A 23,104-nucleotide genomic window follows, 5' to 3' on the forward strand; every position below is an offset into this window, starting at 1 on the left:
AGACAACACTATGAAGCGAGCTGGGGTGAAGACCAACACAGTGGAGCTCACCGATTCATCCAGCGAGAGTCTGGAAGGTGATGGCACGCCCCATTCAATGTCCCCGAGCTCGCCCTCGAGTAGGTGGCGTCGCTGGCGCTCGGTACGCAGCCCATCCGCCAGCTCTTCCACCCGTTCTTCCAGTTCTCGGCGCTGACGTTCGCATTCTTCCAGCCTGTTAATAGGGTGGAGCAGAACGTACTCTGAGGACGCTTTGCTTCCGACTCCATTAGGAGATTAAGTGAAGTGGAAACGTCAAAAACAGCTTTGTGCATTGCGACAGATGTGCAAATTCACAAGTCCCACATCTGATGCCAGAAGAAAATGTCTGTGCTGCCATGCAATTCCCATTCCACTGCTCCCTGATCCACAATTTCCTCTTTCCCATATCTTCAACAATCCCCTCACTCATGAAGCAGGTAAGAGAGAAATGAAAGAAAGCCGTTGATAGAAATCCGCCTTGTTAAGAAAGAACTAGGCAGAGCAAGAAAAACGTCAATCAAGCTGAAGGTTCCTTCAAGAGAACCAAATGTTTAAGAGTCAGTTCAACTCTTTCATTAGGCAGTATGATGATAAGAGGGGCACAATTAGGTATAATAATAATAATTGGTTCACAGGAAAGGAAAGGCGCAGTATCTGTCACACTTGTTCTGTGAACACCTGAATCGTGCGGAAAGAAAGGGGTGCCATATGTAGTGGACCACCTGGGTACCTTTAACGTGCACTGACACTGCACAGAACATGAACGTCACTTCTTTCGCCTCCATCGAAAGGCAGCCACCGGCGGTCGGGATCGAACCCGGGTACTGCGGCACAGTAGTCGGGCATCTTACCACTGCACCACCGCAGCGTTAGGTATGTAACACTGCTTGAATTCTTCAGCACGATTCTTGGGATTACCCGGCTACTGATTGTAGGTTGCACATGCATTTTGGTGTGAATGCTCTGATGAAATGATAAGCATTTTTTTCCTATTATCTGGATATCCCAAGACTCATGTACGAGTCTCCTTCAGAGATTTGGTTCTGTCAGATACACTATCATTCAGTAGAATTCACTTTGCAGGTATTTCAAAGAAAAATCCCGGGAATGGTAAGCATTTTTCACCATTATTAAGCAAAGGATTGTTCACATAGGTACAAAGCAGAAATTTACTGCATATATATATATATATTGCATCACAACTGTGGGACACATTAGTCACAGCTGACGGCAGAAATTTGCCTCAAAGGCAGACTTCAATATATCCTTGTTATCTCGAGATAAGCTATGCTTTTCAACATCTAATGATTTAGACAAAGTTCAATAGTATGATTTTAAGAGCAAATTTGCAAGTTAGTGTCCTTCTCCAGGCACTACTCCTGCTCCCTTAAAATTCCCTGTAAGGAACATTTTCCGGTCTTTCCGGTAAAAAAAAGCCTGTTTTTCAAAATACAGAGTAGAAGTATCAAGCAAAATGATGAAACCGAAAGTAGGTTTCAGCCAACCTATGATATTGCGACATGGCAACCGAGGTTTAACATCCCGAAATGACACAGACTATGAGGTATGCCCAAGTGGAGAGCGTTAAAATAAATTTGATTCCCTGGGTGTTGGTCAGTACACCCAGCACATTTCGATTCACACCTACCGAAACACGGCCACCACAGCCAAGATCAAACCCGCGTCCCCAGCTAAGCAGTTGAGCGCCAGCCATCAAGGTGGGGCCACAAGAACAATATAGTAGGCATCTACGTTACATTTTTCTGCAAAACGTCGAGCCTGCTACTTTGAAAGAAGAAATGACAATCTATATAGAAATGATTCTGTGCTGCAGCGCGTGCTGTCAACAGCATCTTTAGAGTGCTTACCTGCTGTGGAGGTTGGGTGAATCATCTGCAGCTGGTCTGGCGTGCTCAATCTGCAAGAATGCCAAAATCACAAACCAAGTTGTCAAGACAAAAAATTATATGAGCCCATTCCAGTCGTAGCACTTTTGCACCAGTTAGTCACATAAGAAATGCTTGTAAAAAAAAATCAAGAGAATGCTTAAGCTTGGCCTTTAGCATCGCCTTTTCATCCCACGAATTTTTAATTTTCTTATTTGAGTTATTTAAACTTTTTTAAAATTATTACTCTAACATCAGTATAGATCTCGAACACACATTAAGTCATACGCAATCATAATGCATTCAATGGGTGCCCCTCTAACGCGCTTGGTATCAACAACTCGTGGCCTATGCGTCGTTTGCCTGCCTGGCATGCAGATGGCCTTGGTTCAAATCCAAATGGCAAAAACTTTCTCATTAAATGACTTTTATTTTCTGAAATATCTCAATTAGAGGAACCTCCTTGGCTACTTTAGGTTCACATGGACCCTCCCCCAATCCATTAGCTTTATTTGTATGTGGGGTGTTTGAAATTCGACCCCGTCGACCAATCACGATTTTTCCCAATTACCATTGTAAGGTGGTGGCAGCAGCTTTTCAGCAGAACAAGCTCCATACGCTATAGAGTCAAAACTTTGCTCACAGCTAATGAGCGCAACACTGGTAGTTGGGGAGTTGGTTCACGTTCATGATGAAAAAGTTGTGCAAAGGGAGGACGAAGATGAACAGGAATGATGTGGACAAGTGCTTGTCCGTGTCATTCCTGCCTGTCTTCATTGTCCGTTTTTGCTGTTCTGTCCTCAAATGCACAAAAACTGCAGCCAGTATAATTTACAGACCCAGCTCCACTTCCACAAAGCTAATTGAACAGTGCCTAGTATATACTGGCTAGTGTGCCGTGCAGCGGCAGTTCCCCATAGAAAGGGGTGGCGCCACTTGCAATGACTGCCACCAGTCGTCAATTGAGGAAGCTGCTCAAAGTAAGTATACTGAGGCATCATCATCACACATTTGGTATAAAGGGTTTTATATTTCATTTTTCTATTTTTTCTGTGCCTTAAGTTTAGAACTTTACGAGTTTTCGCTATAAAAAGGAAAAGTCATATCAGCCTCAGCCCTCAGCAGACGATCTCGTTTAGCAGACGCTTTCTCTTAGCCGATGATATTGCTAATGCAGCTGGTGCCTTGTGCATGAGTGCTATTTCGATGGTGCATGTTATTTCTCTGGTGTGTGTCTTATGTAATGTGCGTTCATTTGTGACAGTGATCACTCAACTGAATGCTGCATCGCAAGAATGTCCAGGTAAAGTGGCCTTGCAAAGAACGGGCATGTTTAATATTTATGTGACGGAGCGGATCTCTTTCAAACAGTGGAAATGTGTCCTTGTTCACGGCCCCGGCCGACACTGCACGACTTGTAGATTGGATAAAGACATTAAGGGGGCAGATGGAAGATGCATACATGCCGAAGGAGTCTCTTGCGATTTGATTGAGACTGTCTCAGCTGACTTCCTGGCACATACACACACTCCTAAAGCCACTGTAAAAATCTTCCGCACGATATATGGATGGATGGAATATAGGACCGTCCCCTTTGAAACGGGGTGGTAGCAGTTGCTATCATGCTCATTTTTTTCCCCTATATTTTAATTATTATTTTAGATTGGTTAACTATATCATCATTCTATTTACTGAATTTTTCTTTTTACATTACTGACATTGTCACTTTTCTGCTTTTAAACCACCAATCTTCCAATAGTTTTTTGCCAGCTTCCACCGCAGGTTTATTCACCCGCCACTGGTATCTCTAAACCCCAGAGCTTCAGAAAGAGTTACTGCGCCTGCATCGACTTTCGGATGGATACCATTACATTAGAGTCTAATATGATTAAATGTTTCTGTGGATTTACCACATACTGCACATGTGTCATCTTCCTTGTTAAATTTCTTTTTGTAGCTGCGTGTTCTAAGACACCCTGATCTAGCTTCAAAAAATAGGGCACTGCCTCTTGAGTTTTCTTGAGCTTCCTTCCTGATCTGCATTTTCCACTTTCGGTATAGTTCCACACTCTGTCTCTTTTCCATCAAATTTATCCAATTTTTACCTTCTGTGTTTTTCACCTGTTGCTTAACGCTCTTTATTTCTTCGTCCTTGTGACCAGCATACTTACTGGTTAGTTTCCTAGTTTTTTTCCTCCATTGTGAGCCAACATTTTTTTAGGTATAGGTATTTAAATACTTTAGCTGCCCATCTGTTACTGTCAAATTTCCGCAGGCGTTCCTCATATAATAATTTACTCCGAGCTTCCCGTACTTCGAAAGATGCCCAGCCCAAATCTCCCTGTACCGCCTCATTTGTGGTTTTGCTGTGGGCACCCAGTGCTAATTGTCCGACGGCTCTCTGATTTATTTCTAATGCCGACTGTACCTCTGATTTTAGGCATAAAACCGCATCTCCGAAAGTAAGCCCGGGCACCATAATTCCTTTCTAAACACCCCTCAAAACCTATTACCAGTTGTATTCCCACAATGCCCTATGCTTCATTATCCCGGCATTTCTTCGCCCTTTTGCCTTAAGTGATTACTCATGCTTTTCAATGTATGCCAATCCTTCGTTTACCCATACCCCGAGATAATTATATTCTGCCGCTCTGGGTATTTCATGGCCTTGTATTTTAGGACCCTGATCAGTTTAGCCCTTGAGAATCATCAGACCCGACTTAACTGTGCTAAAACTTAAGCCTAGGGCGCCCCCTCCATCTCACAACAAATTTCTCCATCACCACCCGACCCTAAGCCGCACATGGTTACATTCGTCTTGCCTTGGAATCCACTAAATTACTCAAAGCGACTGTCAGTTATTTGCCCTCCACATTACCTGCCAGCCAAATCTGTTCTATTTTTCTTGGGATTTCTTCAACTCAAGTCTCTTCTGGAATAGTCCCATTCTAATAAAATTAGTGCCCAAGACAAAAAAAAAAAAAAGTAGAGGTGTAAGCAATTTGAAGTTGCCACCATCCAATGTTCCCGGCTCACTTCAATGACATGGCTGCCGTCTCGGCTGAATGGCGATGACTGCAGGCGTAGCAGCTGTGCTTCTCTCTGCCGTAGCACTTCTTGCGTGTGGGAGAGAAGCTGCTTGAGACTGCTCTTCTCTTCAAGGACCTAGAAGAACGTAGAAGAGTCGTCGTTACGAGGGGTAGTGTTCCACTGACAGGAGCTCTGGTTTTAGTCTGCCTTCCAAGAATTAATCATTAATGTTTAATTATTAATTAAATACTAACGCTCAACGCTGTTATGCTTTTGCAACTGTGCTGAAACGCAGTGCACCCGGTAACAAGGCAGCATTTAATGTAGGGTGTGCTTTGGTCTCACAAACACCTCTCAGGAGAAAGCAGAGCGCTGCTTCATACCATACTGTGTCAGTACATTTTAATTAGAGTTGAGGGGAAGGCTTCTAGCACCACACTTTCAATTAGTACCTGGGGCGGGGAGGCCTACCTCCGTACAGCCAAAAGCACAGTGTGATCCTTTGGTCATACAATGTGGGCAAGGTCCTGTCACAGATCAAGAGCTCCTTTGATAGCTAGTTGACACATTACTTGTTTTATGAAAGTTGCAGCATCTGTTTAGGCCAGTGAAACAGTGAAAACCAAGCAACAAAAACAAGCGAGGAAAGCTGTGAACTTCCAGTATCTCGGAGAGGGTTGTGATTAAATTAACCGACCCTGTGGCAGCTGCATCCATTTCATCCCTACAAACTTCCTGACTTCATCTGCCTACCTAGTTTTCTGCTGCTACACTAATGATCCCTATATACAGAGATGTAAAAAAAAATGAAGGTCTTAAGAAGACTACAAAGGAATAAATAGAAAGCAAATTATGCATTTCTTTTAGTGCCTAAAAACAATAGTACTAAGGACACAAAAGCACATGCAATAAACCAGCATAAAAGTTCAAAAATGTTCCTATGGCTACCAAAGTAGTATAGTTGGACCATTAAAATTTTAGGTCGATTTCTCATTAGGGTTAGCATTAGTAATGAGTTTTCTTTCAGCAGACCTCCTGTGTCTTGTGGCAGCTAGACCTTTGATGTTGTCTAGTTACATTTGTCGAAAAAAATTTCTGTAATGTAGAAACTGTAAATGTAGAATACACATTTCCAAGCATAAACGAAAACTTTTCACATTTTTACATTTGACACGTGTTATAAAACTGGAATTACGAACTTACAGTTCCTAGTCCCTGCAGAATGGTGAGTAGAGTTTTTTTTAACCCTCTAACACACCAACTGGATAGTTTGAGACCATGGAGCTGAGTTTAAGGTTCCGGCTGTTTTGCCCTTTTTTCAACCCACACATACCTTGTTGAGGTCTACGGACATCTCCTCATTTCGGAGGCCCAGCTGGTGCAGCTGCGTAGCCGTCTGCTCCAGCTCCATCTGCAGCCTCTTCACCTCTGCACTCTGGCCACCGTCAGCCTGGTTGCCCTCAAGGTCCTTGATATAGCTCCTCCAATTCTGCACCTGCTGCGTCAGTGCCTTGTTGTCCTTGTGCACCTGCTCCATCTGGTTGCGCAAGTCCTGGTTGCTCTTGAGGGTTTCCTCGTGCTGTGACCGCACCTTCTCGCACTCGGTGCTCAGCTCCATCGCAGCCTGCTTGAGGTGCTCCTCAATGTGCTTGAGCTGTTTGCGCTCCTGGTTCCACTTGCCCTCCTTGGCCTGAGACTGTTCAATGACAGTGGCATGCCTCTGGCTCAGTTCATTGAGCTGCTGCTGCAGACGACGCACCTCTTCTGACGTCGTCTGCTCTTTCGCCGCCTTCAGATCTTCTATGGTTGTCTCAGCCTCATGGAGCTTGGCCTTCAGAGAAGCTGACTCCTGCCCCACAGTCTGTACTAGCCGTTCTTCGGCCTTCAACTGTGAACTCTTCAGCTGGTGGAGTCGCTCCTGGAGTTGCTGATGCTCTTGCCTCAAAAGATCATATTCCTGGACGGTCTTGTGCCCCACAGAGGCTTGCTTCTCCATCAGCGCAAGGGCCTGGTTTGCTGCCGAAAGGTCTTCAGCTAGCTGTGTGCACCTGGCTTCTAGTTTTTTTTTCTCCTCGACCACCACGTGGAACTCCTCCTCAAGGTCACGGTGCCGGTACAGGATCTGGTTGTACTTCTCCTGCATCTGAGCAAAGTCGTGCCTCAGTGCCGCAGTGGCCGCCTCGTCACTGTTCTTCTCTTCCAGCTGCTTTTGATACCTGTTCTCCAGATCCTTGACAGTCTTGGTATGCTGCTCGTGCTGCGCTTTCAGCTCCTGCTCCAAGTTCTGCCTCGCACGCTTAAGGTTCTCGGCAAGGTTCTGGAAGGCCTCATTATCACTACTGAGCATCTCAGCCTGTTCCTTCAGGTCCGCAAGCTCGGACTTGAGGTGCTTAGACTCTATCTCTAGCCTACTGTTCTGGTCCAGCAGGTCTCCAATCTTGTCACGGAGGACAATGCATTCGGTTTCAGCATCGCGTGCTCTAGATGTAGCCTGCTCTAAACTTAGAGCGAGAGTTTCAGCGTGTTCACTTTGTGTGAGTGCCTTCTGCAGATCTTCCTGCAGCGAGCAGCACTGGCTCTCGAGTTGACTGACTTCATCCGATTTCTTCTGGTAAGAGTGCTCAAGCTCGGCATGTGAATCGCGGAGCGCGTTTAACTGCTTCACGAGCACGTCATTCTTCTCCTTGAACAACTTTAACTTTACCAGCAGCTTTTCGGACTTTAGCTTTGTCGCGGCAAGCTCGGAGTTCAGCTTTTCCCCATCACCAGAGCCCTGCATCGATGGCTGGGCCTTCAGCAGCGCCATTTCTTCTTTCAATGCAGCTATCTGAGTGAGCATTTGTTCTTTTTCTAGTGATGCTTCTTCTTGACCTTTTTCTTTCAAAAGCTCATCTTCGACCTCAGTTTGAAGTGACTTGTCCAGTCTTGTTATCTGAGCTGCACTAGCTGGTTGCTCTTCTTTTCTCAGGCTCTCTTGAAGTTCCTGCCACCTGCATTGCCACTGCTCATTTGCAGCTGTGGTTTCATTTAACTTTTTCTTCACTTCTTCACAAGACAACCTCAAGTTCTCCGCCTCTTTTGAAAGCATGAGTTTGGTGTTTGCCATGGAAGTGACACATTCAGAGACCGCTCGTAACAGTGCTTGATGGTCCTTTGAGTCCACTGCCATCTTTACATCTTCCAGCCTGCCTGGCTCTTCAATGGTCTGGATGCCCGCAATTAAGAGTTCGCCTAGGCATTGCAACGTCTGCGAGAACTTTTCTGCAAGGGACTGGTGGCTGTCCTGGAGAGAGGAAAGTTGTTCGTCCTTCTCTGCAAGCGAGGACTCCAGTGCCTCTCGCCTTTTTCTAACGCTCTCCAGGAGCCACTTGAGATATTCGAAGGCACTGAATTCGCCACCCATGAATGTCATGTCCCCTGGTGGACACTCGCCACACTCTTGAAGAAGAACGTCCTGTAAGATGCTGTACTCAGCAGAAAACTTCTCAAGCTGAAGTTGAGATGTCTGGAGCTTGCTCTGCAATGCGTTAGCTTCTTCCACCTTGGAGTCTACAATCTCGAGCTGCTTCACGAGGTCTCCACTCAGAGATTCCAGCTGACCTTGTAGCAAACCAAATTCTTCACTCTTCATTCGCGAAAAGTCTGCATGCTCTGAATGCAGCTGCTGGATCAGATCAGTGGCTGCGTCCAATTCGCCTTGCAGCACTCGTTCGCGGTTCAAGCTGGCATCGAGGGCATCTTCATGCTCAGCCGACAGTCGCTGAAGTTCGGCTTTTGAGGACTGCAGTTCCGACAGTAGCTGTTCAGTGTCCCGGGAACTGCTCGCTTTCAGAGCTTCGTTATCAGCAGACAATAACTTGAGAGCATCAGTCGTGGACTCTAACTGCTTTTTCAGCTCATGAATCTCACTTTCAAGTGGGTCTGTTCCCTTGCCCTGAACATTCAGTTCTTCCATTTGAGTTCGGAGCCTGTGCAACTCGGCACGAGCCGTTTGCAGTTCTTTGCTCAGGCTTGTATTTGTTTCTGCTTCAAGAGCTAATTGACCTCCTAAGCCCTGTAACTCTTGAGCCATTTGTACAATTTGTTTATCACGTTCTTCGAAGTCATCAGCATATTTCTTCAGACTGGTCCTTTCCTTGTCAAGTGTCTCAACCAGCTGCTCTAGTTCTTTCTGAAGGCTGCTGTTTTGCTCTTTCAGCTTCTCTACTTCTTTAGTCCTATCTTCTAAAATTTTCACCTTAAGTCGTAGCTCACCCCTAGATTTCTTAAAGGCAAGTTTGAGTTTCTTCAACTCGGCATCAGCAGACTCCTTGCTCTCATCCTGCTGGGCTTCCCTCGGAGGATTTTCTGGAACACTGTGAACGTGCTGGGCTTCTTCCTTCTTCCCTTTCAACTGCTGCTCCGTCTCTTCCAGCTTGCTTTTAATAATGGCAAGATCTTCAGTCAGTCTCCTGATGGCTTCTTCTTTGTCTAGCAATGATTCCCGAGCCATCTGAGCCTCCACTCTTGCCATGTCAAGCTCCTGTTGCAACGCTGCTATCTCGGACTCCGAGCTTTCCAAGTTTGTCGTGTAGAGAAGCTGTGCCTCTTTAGGAACAATGATTTCTTCCACAACTGGAGTCTTTTCAAGCTCTTGCGTCTGATTCCCTTGAGTGTTCAAGGTTTCCTTCAGGACCTGATACTCTTCCTTTGATTTTTGCAGCTCAGCAACTACTTGCTGGTATTCCTTCTCAATGATCTTCAGATGTTCTTGCTCCTCCTGAAGCCTCTCAATTTGGAGTTCGAGGTTTTTAGCTTCGATATGATGTCTCTGGCACATTTCGTTGACTTCGTTCGAGGCGTGTTCAGCTCTGTCTCTGAGAGCGGTATTCTCCTGATGCAGCTCACTCAGCCTTGCTTCCAGGTCTCTGATCCGCTCGTCACATTCTCCCACCTTTGTCATGTAGTTGGAGACCTCCGCTTCCAACTTTGAATTGGTGTCTGCAAACTCTCTCAACTGCTGGTCATGGTTCTGAATGAGATTTTGAATTTCACTCGAAAACATGGCAATCTGCTCCTTGGCACGGCTGTTTTCGAGGCGCACGTCTTCCAGCTGTGCCATGAGACTGAGAACTTCGTTTTCCTTGTTGGAGAGTTTTTCACTAAGGTTTGAGCATTCCGTCCTGGCGCTCGACTCAGCCTCAAGTAGTTCCCTCAGCTGTACATCGTGATTGGTTACAAGGCTTTCGATTTCGGCTGATACCCGAGCTAACTGTTCCTTTTTCTTGGTAAGCTCACTGCTCAGTGTTTCAACCTGGCCTTGCAGGTCGACGAGCTGGTTTTCCTTTTCCAAGAGAGCCCTCGAACTCTCCTCAATGTCTGCCTCGTGCTGCTTGTGCATCTTGTCCTGCCACCCTTGTAGCTGCTGAACCTCTGCTCTTAAGGTGTTGATTGTCTCGGTCGAGTCCTGCAAGCCGCTTTCTGCTGCCTGTAACTTGCTTTTGAGTTCCTCGAGAGTGTCACTCACTGTTTGTTTTTCACGTTGCAATTTTTCAACTTCCCTCAGTAGGCACACTTGTGTTTCTGTAGATGCAGTCAACTGGTTTTCCAAGTCGCTGATCTTCTTCCTTTGCCCTTCCAGTTGAGGCACAAGGGAATTCGTCTCAGACTTTGCCGACTCCAATTCAGACTTGAAACTCGCCTGAATGTGCTCTTCACCAGCCAGCTTCTCCCTAAGGCTAGCAATAGCTGCATTGGCTTCATTCACCTCCCTGACCAACTCATGATTGCCTTCTGTCAGCTTATTATTTGCCTCTTGCAACTGACAGACTACTTGCAGCCTCTCTTCCAGGCTGTTTTCGAGCAGACGCAGGTTTTCTGTCACCTTCTGCAAGTCTTCTTCTTTCGTTTCAATCTGCTTTGACACCTCTTCGACTTTACCCTCAAGAGCCTGAACTTGAGCGACAAGCTCTCGATTTGTGCCTTCCAATTCCTTCCCGCTTCGCGAAGACTCTTCAAGCAATGCCTTGAGGTTTGAAATGAGAATGTCTCGTTCCTGCAGCGCAGTCTCAATCAATGAAAGTTCGCCTGTCTTCTGTTGCAGGTTTCGTGAAAGCTCCGAGACTTTGACCAGCAAGTCCGACTGTTGCGATTCTGCGTTTTGTTTCAGCGAGTCCAACTCTGCATCCTTTGAGCTCACAGCAACACGCAGCTGCGCAAACTCATCTGCTTTTGCAGAGAGAGATTCTTTCAAACCCTCTACCTGCTTGAGTAGGTGCGACTTCTCATTACCCTCATTCCGAAGCATATCTTCAGCTTCCTGCACCTTGACTTGCAGGCTTGAGATTTCTCCAAGCTGGCGACAGTTGAGTTCCTTCGTGCTCTCGTACAACTGCTGCAGCTCTTGCAACTGTTCCTTAGCTGCCTCAAGTTCCTGATGCTTACCTTCAAGTTCTTTCGTGGCTTGAATGAGCTCACTCTTGGCACTGTCCCATGACTGCTGAAGCTCGTCTAATTTGCTATTATAGAGCGCAGTCTGTTTGTCAAGCTCTTCAGCGAAGTGGCAGCGCTCTTCTTCAAGGCGCTTATTTTGCCGATTTACATCATCAAGTTTTTCTTCAAGCTGCTGATTTCGCTGGGTTACTTTGTTGAGATGTTCTCCAGCAAGAGAAAGCTTTTCTGATAATTCTTCGTTTTCCTTGCTCTTGAATGCAAGCACTTCATCAAGCTGCTGAATCCGGAGAGTCAGGTCATCTTTTTCCATTTGTAATCTGTTCACAGTGTCTTGCATTTCAGTCTCCCTGCCTAGTTGATCTGATTCCAAGCTGGACAGTCGGACCTGTGACTCTTCGACCTGCCGTGAAAAACTGTCACGCTCAGCTCTGCAGGTCTCCAAGGTTAAAGACACTTCCGAGAGCTGTTGACATATGCTTCCCTTTTCCTCTTCAAGTCGAGCAAGCTGTTCTTTAAGTGAATGGCACGAATTCTCAAGCTCTGCTTTTTCTGAAAGAACAGTTTCAAGTTCCTGCTGAACACTCTTGAGAGACGATTCAGTCTCTCTAGACTTAGAGCTGACTGCTTCCGTTTTCTTATGCATTTTCTTGAGCCTATTTTCGAGTGACTTGTTTTCAGACCTAACTTTTTCAAGAGTGTCTGCTAAGCTGGTAAGCTCAGACTGGGCCAATGACATCTCTTCTTCCTTAGCTTGCAGCCTTTCTCGCAGGAATGTGACTTCCCTAGTTGCTTCCGATAGGTCTTTCTCTTTGGCCTCAAACTGTTTCTTGGACCCCTCGACCAATTCCTTCAGTGCCGCTTCTTGAAAAGCAAAGCTATGCGCACTGTCTTGAAGCTCTACTTCTTTTGCGTTGAGACGTCCTGTCAGGTCGAGTATTGACTGTTCTCTCTCTTCAACCTTCAACTGGAGAGACGAAACTTCCCTCTCGAGGTCAGAGCACTGCTCAAGCAGTGTTGAAACCTTAGACTCCGTCTTAAGGTGCTCCGCGTCGAGATGAGACTGAAGTTCTTCAATGCTACGGAGAGCTTCTGACAATGCTGATTCTCGTTCTGCAATGATCTTACCAGACTCCTCTCCAAGCAGTCTCAGTCTGTCGACTTCAGCTGAGAGTTCTGACACCTGATGTTCTTTTGTTTCAATAGCGAGTTGAAGTTCAGCCTTCTCATCAACTAGCTGCTTGATCCGACTGTTCAGTTCTTCTTTGTCTACTTTCTGTGACTGAGAAAGCAAGTCGAGGTTTTCGTGCAGAACATTCCATCTGGACTTGAGCTCCTCGAGCGATTTGACGGACAAAGATTCTAGACAGGCGTTTACGGCAGTGAGCTGAGTCTTCAACAAATCGACATCTTTCAGTGCCTCCTCCAGTTGTTCAGTCTTAAACATCAACTGCTCGCTCCTTGCTACAGCTTCGCTTAGTTCCTGACGCAGCCCAGTAATAATGTTTTCTTTTTCTAAAATGGAGCGATCCCAGACGACCTTAACTTCGTCCATTGTCATTGCGCCTATGTGAGCAAGCACATCTTTGATGGCAGTGTTCAGCTGTCCGTATCCACTAATGAGTTTCTCGTGTTCGGATCGTAGTTGACTCTCACGGGCGGAGATCTCATCAACTTCGCTTTGTTTTGCCTGTAATTGTTCCTGCACTCTTTCCAGCTCCGTACGTATATTCTGAAGGTCCTCCAATTGTGCCGTCAGCATTGTGACATTGTCGTCAGCATGCTGATTGTTTTCTCTAAATAACATCACATGGTGCTCAAGCTGCTCTTGCATGGATTGCAGTGCCAAGCCTGCTCGGTCCCTTTCGTCTCGAGCGATGCGCAGGTCTTCGAGTGCTTTCTGCAGGTGTGTGGAGTTGTCTTCTAATGCTTGTCTTAACCTGTCGGCCTCGCCCGTGCTCGCTGACAAGCTTATCCGCAATACTTCGCATGCCCGTTCACTCTCGCGAGCTTTCGACGTGCTTGCTTCAAGCCTTTCTTGGGCATCTTTTAAAAGTGTTTCCAGTTCTTGTATCTTGCTGGATTTCAGCGCTGCTTCAGATCGTTCTTCCTCGTGAACTCTGGTGAGATTTTCAAGTTCATGGGTCTTCTCTTCCAAGTCATGTACTGCTTTTTGAAGCTTTGCATCCAACTCGGTTGCTTGCGTGATAGCTGACGCCAACTGCCCTTCTGTCAGCTGAAGCTTCTGCTGGAGCTCAGTGATAACTGAAGAGTCCTGTTCGTGTTGCATAAGCAATTTCTTGACCTCTTCTTCCAGAGCTGCTTTCAATTCTTGCTGCAAGGCCGGTGCGGAACTTTCGCCAGCTGCCTTCAGTGCCTCTAGTTCAAGCTGCAGTTCTCGCATTTTCTGTTCTTCGACTGCAAATAAAAAAAAAAAAAAAGAATTTAATGTTCAGGTAAACAATTCATACAGTAAAGATGCTGTACCTTCTATGACAGCATGAGGTCTGACTTAGGATGACTCGGCATGTGTTTCAACCCTTTCACGTCCACGTTAGCTCTATCAAGAAAAGTTCAGTGCAAGACCTTTTATAAAGCTGCATTGTTTTTTTTCAACAATAGCAATACATTCAAGTTCTCCTCAAACAGTACCATGCAGTGACACTCCTGAAGACAGTTATAAGCTTTCAAGAAAAGTTGGAAATGTGTGGAATTTATTACCTGGACAATAAATCCACCAAAATGAAAGAGGGCTAGCTCACTCCTTTTTGAAATTGAGCCATGGGCATTTTGTGCAATATACATTGGTCATTAGGTTTTGAGCCAGTACTTGCCCTGATTTCAGCCGTCAATTAAATAACCTATGTCTGGTTATTTCTACCCGTTAAAAGCATTTTTCCTCTATTGCGACTGAACCCCAATGTTTTGGCTAAATCAATCCAGTTGCCTTGAACTGTAGGGTGGAACCCATTACAGAAAATTATCATGTGTTCCGCCATTTCCTCCTCTCCTCCACAAGCATCGCATAACGTTTCTATCTCTTGCTACTGTACTTAGTACGTCTTAGTCTGCAACACTCCTGCACTAGCCTTGAACAACAAGGAGCTATCCAAAAATTATTGTAAATGCTTTCTTTGGCTATTTTCTGCTTGAATGTTCTGTACATTTCCAGTGCTGATTTTTGTAAGCATCTCTGCTTTCCAAAGACCGCTCTGTGTTTCTCTACCCTTTTTTTTAGCCGACAATTTTTGTCTGGTCTCCCACCTGCTCTCCAAATATATGTTTGCCAATTTTCTTATTCACTTTCTCCATTCTGTGTGAACATTCCTCGTGTACAGGTAACTGAAAACTTTCCTAGCTTTCCTCCTCCCACCCCTCTCTTTCAATCACTGGTAAAATTCTACCTTGCTGCTAGCTTCTCTGCCCTCCAAGGTGACCATCCCAGGTCACCATGGACCTCCTGATTTGGTGCATTTCTATGTTGGGCAAGTGTCCACAGCAACAAGAGATACAGCGCCTTTTCATTCATGTAAACCAATTTTTATTTGGTTTGGTTTGGTTTGTGGGGTTTAATGCCCCAAAACAACTCAGACTATGAGAGATGCTGCAGTGGAGGGCTCCGGAAATTTCGATCACCTGGGGCTGCTTAACGTGCACCGACATCGCACAGTACACGGGTGCCTTGCTTTTCACCACCACTGAAAAGTGGCCCCTGCAGTTGGGATTCGATCCCGCATCCTCATACACAGCAGTAGAGCGCCCTAGCCATTGCACCGTCACGGCGAGGCCCAATTATTATTATTATAGCGCGCATGAAATGAAACTATGCGTGCACATGTGGAATGAGCACAGGTAAGTGAGCATGCCAAGCCGTAACTTTGCGTCAAACAGATGACCAAAAAAAAGAAAAAGTAAAGGAAACAGAGGTTCTCACGATCTTTGTGTTCTTCGAGTTGGGCGGCCTGCACCTCGAGTGAGATCTTCTCATCCCGCGCTGCCTTCACCAGGCCCTTGAGTTCATCAATGTACCGGTCCTTGGATGCCATCTCCTCCAGCTTAGTGGCTGTGAAACAGAAATCAGGTGTGTGACGCACTTTCAACCACATAAGCGGTGGTGTGAGCCCTCAATTTAATGGGAGACAGGGCTTTTATGGGCCAAAAAGTTAAAAAAAAAAAAAAAGCGACTTTTTGAAAATGACATTTTGAAAACCTACGGCCCATCTCCTGGATACCATCTAATTAATTCACTACCTGGGCCATTAATTCAACTTTATAAGGCACAAATGAACTGAATAAATACCATTGCAGTTCACTTTTTCTCGTTTTCTCAAAACCCAAGTTTATCGCAGTTTGCTTAGTTTACAAAAAGGGTATAGTCGCATCTAGAGCAGATAAAGGAATAATTTTTATTGCAGGATGCTCCTGGGTGATTAAACTACACATTATTGGAAACAGATTTCTCATTTTGTTTATTTTTCACATTTTTTTGTGCATTCTAATTTATGTGGCTCATAAATCACTCTTCCCAAAATCAAAATTCAACAAGTTGTAAAATGACTGATATTACCTTAATCAAAAAAGTAATTCCTATATTATATTTCTTATACTGTATACTATCTAGCCACATGCTAATAATAGTTTTCTGATAGGTGGTATTTCCTCTATTGTTTCTGTAAACAAAGGAGTGAAAATGCTGAATGTTTCAATAGCGAATTGATATATCAGAAGAGTGATTACATATTTGAAATTAGCATGTAAAACTGATTAAGTATGTGCAGCCAGGCTTTGGGAAAGAAAGGTCTGAACAGGACTTACATGGACCTGACCAGCTTATACGACAGCGGTAAGACACAAAATAACATGTTAATATAACAAGCTTTCTAAACACTCTAAAGCATTTTCCAAAACTAACCTCAAGTCGTGCAAACTCAGCTCATTAACAATAAGACCTGCCTGAGTAGAAAATCGAAGGTTATTATATAAAGAATTATTAGACAGAACAAATAGAAGAGAAAGCATGAAATAAGCACAAAAAAATAACACGGCTCTCTCTAACCTGTTTGCGATATGCATTTTATTCGAGTTGTTTCGCATACATCAGTAATGCCCTGAACTCAAAAGCGAGCAAAATATTTCGTCCAGATTATTCAGCCTTTGAATTAACGCAGGGCTCTTTACAACTATTTCATACTGAGAGGATCAAAATGTTTGTTCATATTAGCTGATGGTTAAAATGAATCAGATAGCCCTGTATCACAGCGGAAGTATGATTTCCACTAGAATGTCAGTAATTCATTTATGCGACATTTATTAATGCAACTGTCGAGTGTACTGCTGCCGAGTACTGGAAGTTTCAAATGCAAATGAACCTCATTGTCTACTAGTAAAGAGTCGGGGTTGCCCCTTATGGAATTTATGACCGTAGCGGGCAATAACGGCTGTTATTAAACTGCGGTGGAGCCAGCTGGAACAACAGCGGGAGCACAGTAGACTTCTGAGACGACATTAACAATTAGGGATTCTTCTGACCTAAATCCCTCCTCCAAGCTAGCCGAGATTCCTCTACCCTTGCTGATGCTGCTCTGGTAGAACGGAAAGGTTCAACGCATGTTCTGTCACCTGAACGTTATCTAATATAAACACGGAACCTAATGTGAACAGATATGCCAAATCGCATCTTAATTTGCTGAATTGGGCTCCTAACATGGGCAAATTGCATATAGTGCTTGCAGTATACAGTTTGTAGTCAGGAAAGAAAGAAGTGTCTTTGCAACTTAAATTTAAGCCTACAGAACTGATCCAAATTCGTTTCTACTCAAAGAAGAAAAAAAGATCTTTAGAATATATCTATAATATTGAATATATATTGTTTAAAGACTATATAGCAAACTAAACTGCGTAAAAAATAGCTTTTTAATGCAAATATTGAATTTAGCAGTTTTAGTGGATTTCCGGATATCTTGTTGCGGGTTTTCTATTTTTGGGTTGGCAACACTGACTGGGATACCCTAAGCTAAAAAGACTAGAGAGACTGAGAGCTCTACAGAGAGATGACTAAGCTTCTAGAAGGTTTTTCTCCACCGCCTTCGAAAATAGCTTCGATTTCAAGCCCACACGAGATGAATGAACCTGTGCTGATGAGATGAGCCAATGGGGGGGAGATTAAAAAAAAAAAAAAAAGAACCTTGGGACGAGAGAGCATCTTCCATCTCCAGGGCTTTGAGCTGAAGCGCACCTTTCTCCTCCTCCAATTCTGCGACACGCTGCTGAAGGGTCGTGACCTCCGATGGCGATGCTCCCACGTCCGGAGTTTTCCCCTGGAATGGGAAGATGACTGCTCGTAGGGATATCGGTGTGTGGCTTTCAAGGACAGGCCAGGCACTGATTACCAGAATTGCCAAAACTGTAGCAGGGGATGGCAGAGTTAGGTGGGAAGATGAAATTATGAATTTTGTGGGCAGTTAGGTGGCTGCAGCTAGCATAAGACACGGTTAACTGAAGAGGATGCAGTCAAGCTGATGGTGATAACGATAACCAGAAACTTGTTAGAAATTTCTTCATTGCTAAACTCTTCCAGTTAAGCATGACAATTGTGATGACAGTGATTACTAACATCTCACATTAGTCATTATTATAATAACCGTCGTCATCAAATTTATGTCAGCACTGAATGACAGTGATGAAGGGCAGACCAGTGAAATCATAAGAGAACAGTCTTGTGCTTGCAGACCTGGAAACTTTCTAACTGTGGAAAAAGAGTTATGATTCAGGGTAGAATGAGGGGAAGATGGCTAAACAGATTGAAAGAGTTACGCGTGGTTCTCAGAGGGAATATAATTTATGAGACAGATATAAATGCTCAATTGGAGCGACTCTGAACAGTCATCTAAAACCACACATGCCATCTTCGCAAGCCACACAACCCTGATAATCTGCACATAAAATTAAAAGCAGCAAGTCTAGAGTGACAGCATAGTCTCAAGAGCTTTACGACGACAGTTGCATAAAAAACATTGTAGATATTGATCCCACAACCAAAAATTTATCTCTCTTCCTCAGCAAGTCTAAGCAAATTGGAAAGTTGTGCTCGGTTAACCTGCTTCGACATGTTACTAGCCAGTAAGAATGCAACAACTCCTACATGGCTAAAATTATTAAGCTAAAGAAGTGGATTGCTTTCTGCCTCTGCAAACATACACACACACACAAAAAAAGACCTTATTGTAGAACAAAAACAATATACAATTGCAGCTTAAGAAATAGTTGTCCAGCCACATCAAGCAATATGCACACCTTTTTGAGTTCGTTGAGTTCACGTTCGAATTGCTTGGCTCTACGCCTTTCCAGTGCCCTTGCTTTGAGTATCTTGGCGTCCATCTCTTTGGTCGTTTCCTTGAGAGTCTTCCGTGTTTCCTCCAAGGCCGTTGTTTTCTCCTCCAGTTCTTTGCTGAGGGAGTCAACCTTGGCTGTTGGTGAGCATGCAAAAGGGTCAACAAAGCAGTCACGCTATAGTAAAGGAAAAAGCTGTAATTACCACTTGACTAACACTCCTCAACCTTCCAATACTTCATTACCTTTCAGCACAAAAACTGCAAAATCATCATGTCCCTCGTTCTGTTGCCCAATGAGACTAAAGTGTTGAATAGATGAAAGGCAATATAGCCTTGAAACGAGTACTCTATATGAAGTTTACTATGCTCTAGATAACAAAGTTCTGAAAATAAGGCTATGCACTCCAGTAAAGTATAGCATCAGACATTCAGCTGATATATAGAAGTACTATGTAACTTTAATATAAAGTGTAATAGGTTCTAGAAACTCATCCTCACTTTTGAAAATGGTTCAAAATCGCAATTCCTTCAAAGTCACAACTTTTAAAGGACCCAATAACTATGAACACTTGAAAAATAGTGCAAGTATACGTTTGAAGCTAAATGCAAAGCCAAATCCAGAACTGCATGAAGATAAGTGACAATTCACTTCGTTTTATGCTATCATTAAAAATGCCACAACTCGCACATGGTGTGTGAGAGATGACCATCACATTTTATTTCTACCAGCAAATGGCACTGCTTATTTATTAAGCTGGCAGTTATGACTTTTCACACCCCAATTAGCATTGTTAAAGGGGTGAAATGATTAAATAATAAAGAAAGATTAGATGTTATAAGATATGAGCTCTCCTAAGGTTTTTAATCTGCCCTTCATGTAGTGATGCTAACAGGAGGCCTGAAATGAGTACAGAGAACAAATTTAGTTATATGTTCTTTCTTTGCATGATTTGCAACACATTAGCAAACATAAACCAACACATAACATTCACTTGCACCAAATAAATAATTTAATTTAATTTTTCTAATTTTTTTACGCTGCTTCAGTTTCAGCACATGAATGGTGACTATGACATCAAAGTTTAGTTCAGCTCACATGAGGCACATGAAAGCTATGATATTTTGGGCACTTATTCATTTGCTGTTATTCCAGTTCTTGGGACAGGCTGACATTTTAGAGTTGAAGCAAATTAAACAGTCAAAGATATGAAATTATGAATTATTTACTGGGCCCACGTAGATTCATTATGGTGACAGCATATTATACTAATGTTTTGTACACCCTTGTGGAAAGGACATGCACCCTGGAAAGCGGCGACTTGTTCTGCCTTCACTTTGTCCACTGTCTCCTGGAGCCGGACCACCTTTTCCTGCAGCTCCGCATTGTGCGTTGCCAGCTGGAACCTCGTGGACTCCAGCCTTCGGAAGCCCTCCTCCAGGTCGACCACCCGGTTCTTGTTTGAGTCAAGATCGGCAGTGAGGGATGCTTCCCTTTGCTTCCACGACATCTCCTGTGAAAAAGATTTTCTTTCGAGAAAGAGCCTAAAGAATTTCAAAAGGGCGGGCATCCGCGTGGTTCATCTCATTTCGGTAAGCAGCTGAAAGGGAGTGTGTAGCGGTGGAGGCATTTCCTACAAGAGACCCATGCTCCATTGCAGTACTCTTACTTGCAGCACTACCAAAGCTTCAATGAGTGCAGAGGCGAATACTACTCTCCACCATTACTACAACAAAGGCAGTCATCATCATCAGACATCCACACCAAAACATAGGCCTCTATCTTATCCCCTTACTAGTTAACTGTGTCCCACAAGCTAAGGACACATCAGCCCTGAAAACATGGTAATCTCACCTGCTTGCCATTTCTTCCACTGCCCACGCTATGCTACCTTCCTTTTGCAATCCATTCCCTTAGACTAAGGGATAATCTACAATCTATTTTTCACAGCACATGACCTGCCTATGTCAATTCTTTCTTTGTAATTCAAGCTAGTATATTGTCAACCTGCTTCTCATGCTCAACATACTCGGCTCAGGTACTTACTGAGAGTACCTCTGAAGTGCTCAGAACACACTAGCAGCTCAGTGTGGCACCGACGCTTATCACCCGAACTTTAGCTGTGCCCTTGAGGCTGTTGCTAGCTGAAAGTGACTGCCTCATAACAATAGGGCAAGGTTTATTTGCAACGAAAAGCTGAGAAGCTGATCTGAGTAAAAACGTATGGGCTCTTCGTTGATTAAAGGCGTGAAACACACACAGACACAAGGCAGGAAGGCAGGACTGAGACCCACTCACTACTGCTTTTTTGGGGGGACAAAAGCACACATATATATAGCTGTCATACTTGTAAAGAATACCATCTCGCTTCTGGTTAGATATGATAAAGAATGGGAGGAATAGCTGTGCTCGGAAAGTGATGTGAACGCATCATTGGTGCACATGCTTCATCTTATCTTTTTTTTTATAAAATATGCTTCGATTAATTCCTTAGCATTGGTATTTTTATTTGTAGACAGATTCAACATGTCAGCAAAACATGGCTCACAAGAGTGTGACGGGCAGAGCCTTATATGTTCCAGCAGACGCTTGGGCCCTCTTTATCTTGCTCAATGTTTATTTCATGCTCCTTGATTTGCTCATTATTGCAGCGCCCTGTTTGCCCTATATAAGAATGGCTGTACAGGAGGGAAGTTCCATGTATCGTCCCTTCGGCACACTTCATAAAAAGTGCACCCCCCTTCCCTTCCCCCCCCCCCCCCCCCCCCCACAATTAGTGCCATATTCTCTCTCTCTTTTTTTTCTCCTCTTTTGATATGGGAGCAGAGGCCTGCGAGCTTCCTTGGAGCTGAAAGGACAAGCGGTGCACCATGCTTGTTCACAACCTCCTATAAAATGCGGGCCAAACTGTGCACTTAGGGCAACACCACAGGTCTCACTAACTCTTCTTGGGGAACATCTTCCCCAGCTCTAACTGCCTTTCTCCTCATTTTCTGTAGCATTATTTCAGTGACAAAGAGGGTCCAAATTTATCCTGCCCGTCACACTCTTCTGGGCCACATTTTGCCGGTGCGCAAATTGTGGAGAAACAAAAAAGCAATAAAATTAATTGAGGCATGTTTTATTGAAAAAAAAAAAAGAAAGAAATTTCATCTGCGTCAGTGACACTTCAAAATCAATTTCCACGAAAAATTAATTCTCCCATTATTTATCATATCTAACCTGAAGCAAGTTGGTGTTCTCTGCGTGTATGACGGCCATGTATATGCACATTTTGCATCCAAATAAAGCAGTTGTGAGTGGAACTCAGTCCAGTACTCCTTCATCATGTCTGTGAGTGTTTCGTGCTTATAATGAAAAATGAACAATTATTAACTAGTCCAACAAACGGCAAGCACATGGGCTATTTGACTTTGGCCAATGCTCTTTCACTTCAAGTTAGTTAAAAAATTTTAGTTAGCACAGATTACCTGCACCAAAGTGGAAAAGCAGTGAGGCAGAAAGGTGCAAAGTGTCCAAATGGAAATGTTCAAGGCAGTAATCAAAATTACATAAAGTTGGGAGACAGGCAACAGAGACTAAGGCAGAAGGAAGGAAAAGTACAGGCCGTGAATAAAGCAGATGAAAGATGGAGATGCATTAAAGGGGAAATGTGAACCGCAAGACAAAGAGCATCACATGGCTAAAGCCAGACACAAGTCAAATCTAGCAAGGCTGAGAGTGTAATGAGAGCACAGAGGTTGCGTCATCAATATGCACACCCAAAGAGCCAAGACAAGACAAGCCAGTTTCACAAGCTGAGCTAAGGAATGTCGGAGACTTATGCCAGCTGAAGGGAGGCCTACATTTGAGCGTAGGACTGAGACAAGCAGCCAAAAACATGAAATAAAGCCAGATACTAATGCATAATGCAGAAGAAGCAAGACGACTTGAAGGCATAAAGGAGGGCTAGAGCGTGTAGGCATAATAAGGTGACCTAAGGTGCCCGGCACTCTTGCTGGACCTCGTTTTTACCTGCTCCAGAAAATTCTGCTGCATTTGGCGCATTTCAGCCCGAGTGTCGTCCAAGTCATCAACGGTGGTCTTGTTTCGAAGACTCAGGTCTTCAGTCATGAGCTGTGCAGCCACAGAGCAACGGCGAATGTGAGACACACTACACTGGCTTGTTATCACACACCATTACTGGCCAGCGTCAGCCATAGCCAGTGTTGACTTAGACCAGAATTGCACACTCGTGAAATTATATTGTGAATATATATATAAAAAAAGAAACATTATAAAAAAAGAAATAAAACCTCAACGAAGAATGTCGAAAAAAATGCAGAAATTTTGTCTAGTCAGATTAGAGAAAGCTAAGCAATATTTACAAGTTCAGAATATTATAACAATTACAGCAGCATACAAGAATT

The 23,104-nt window shown here is 44.1% G+C and overlaps 1 protein-coding gene across 5 annotated transcripts in view; it reads right to left on the reverse strand.

Moving 5' to 3' along the window:
- Positions 1–23,104, reverse strand: part of LOC146173025 (uncharacterized) — a 45,470-nt gene that overhangs the window by 6,310 nt on the left and 16,056 nt on the right. For 4 of the 5 annotated variants that reach the window (XM_084583617.1, XM_084583619.1, XM_084583618.1 and 1 more), the window contains exons 6-14: positions 22,710–22,811; positions 20,001–20,208; positions 18,660–18,832; positions 17,551–17,683; positions 15,301–15,429; positions 6,271–13,784; positions 4,944–5,072; positions 1,890–1,939; positions 52–214 (exon numbers count right to left, since the gene is read on the reverse strand). In XM_084583617.1, the coding sequence (XP_084439743.1) occupies positions 52–214; positions 1,890–1,939; positions 4,944–5,072; positions 6,271–13,784; positions 15,301–15,429; positions 17,551–17,683; positions 18,660–18,832; positions 20,001–20,208; positions 22,710–22,811 (8,601 nt within the window). The remainder of the gene's footprint in view (positions 1–51; positions 215–1,889; positions 1,940–4,943; positions 5,073–6,270; positions 13,785–15,300; positions 15,430–17,550; positions 17,684–18,659; positions 18,833–20,000; positions 20,209–22,709; positions 22,812–23,104) is intronic. The other variant, XM_084583620.1, reaches the window with a different exon arrangement.

Source organism: Amblyomma maculatum, chromosome 11, assembly GCF_055883805.1.
Source record: "Amblyomma maculatum isolate TAMU_Amacu chromosome 11, ASM5588380v1, whole genome shotgun sequence".
Taxonomy (NCBI): Eukaryota; Metazoa; Arthropoda; class Arachnida; order Ixodida; family Ixodidae; genus Amblyomma; species Amblyomma maculatum.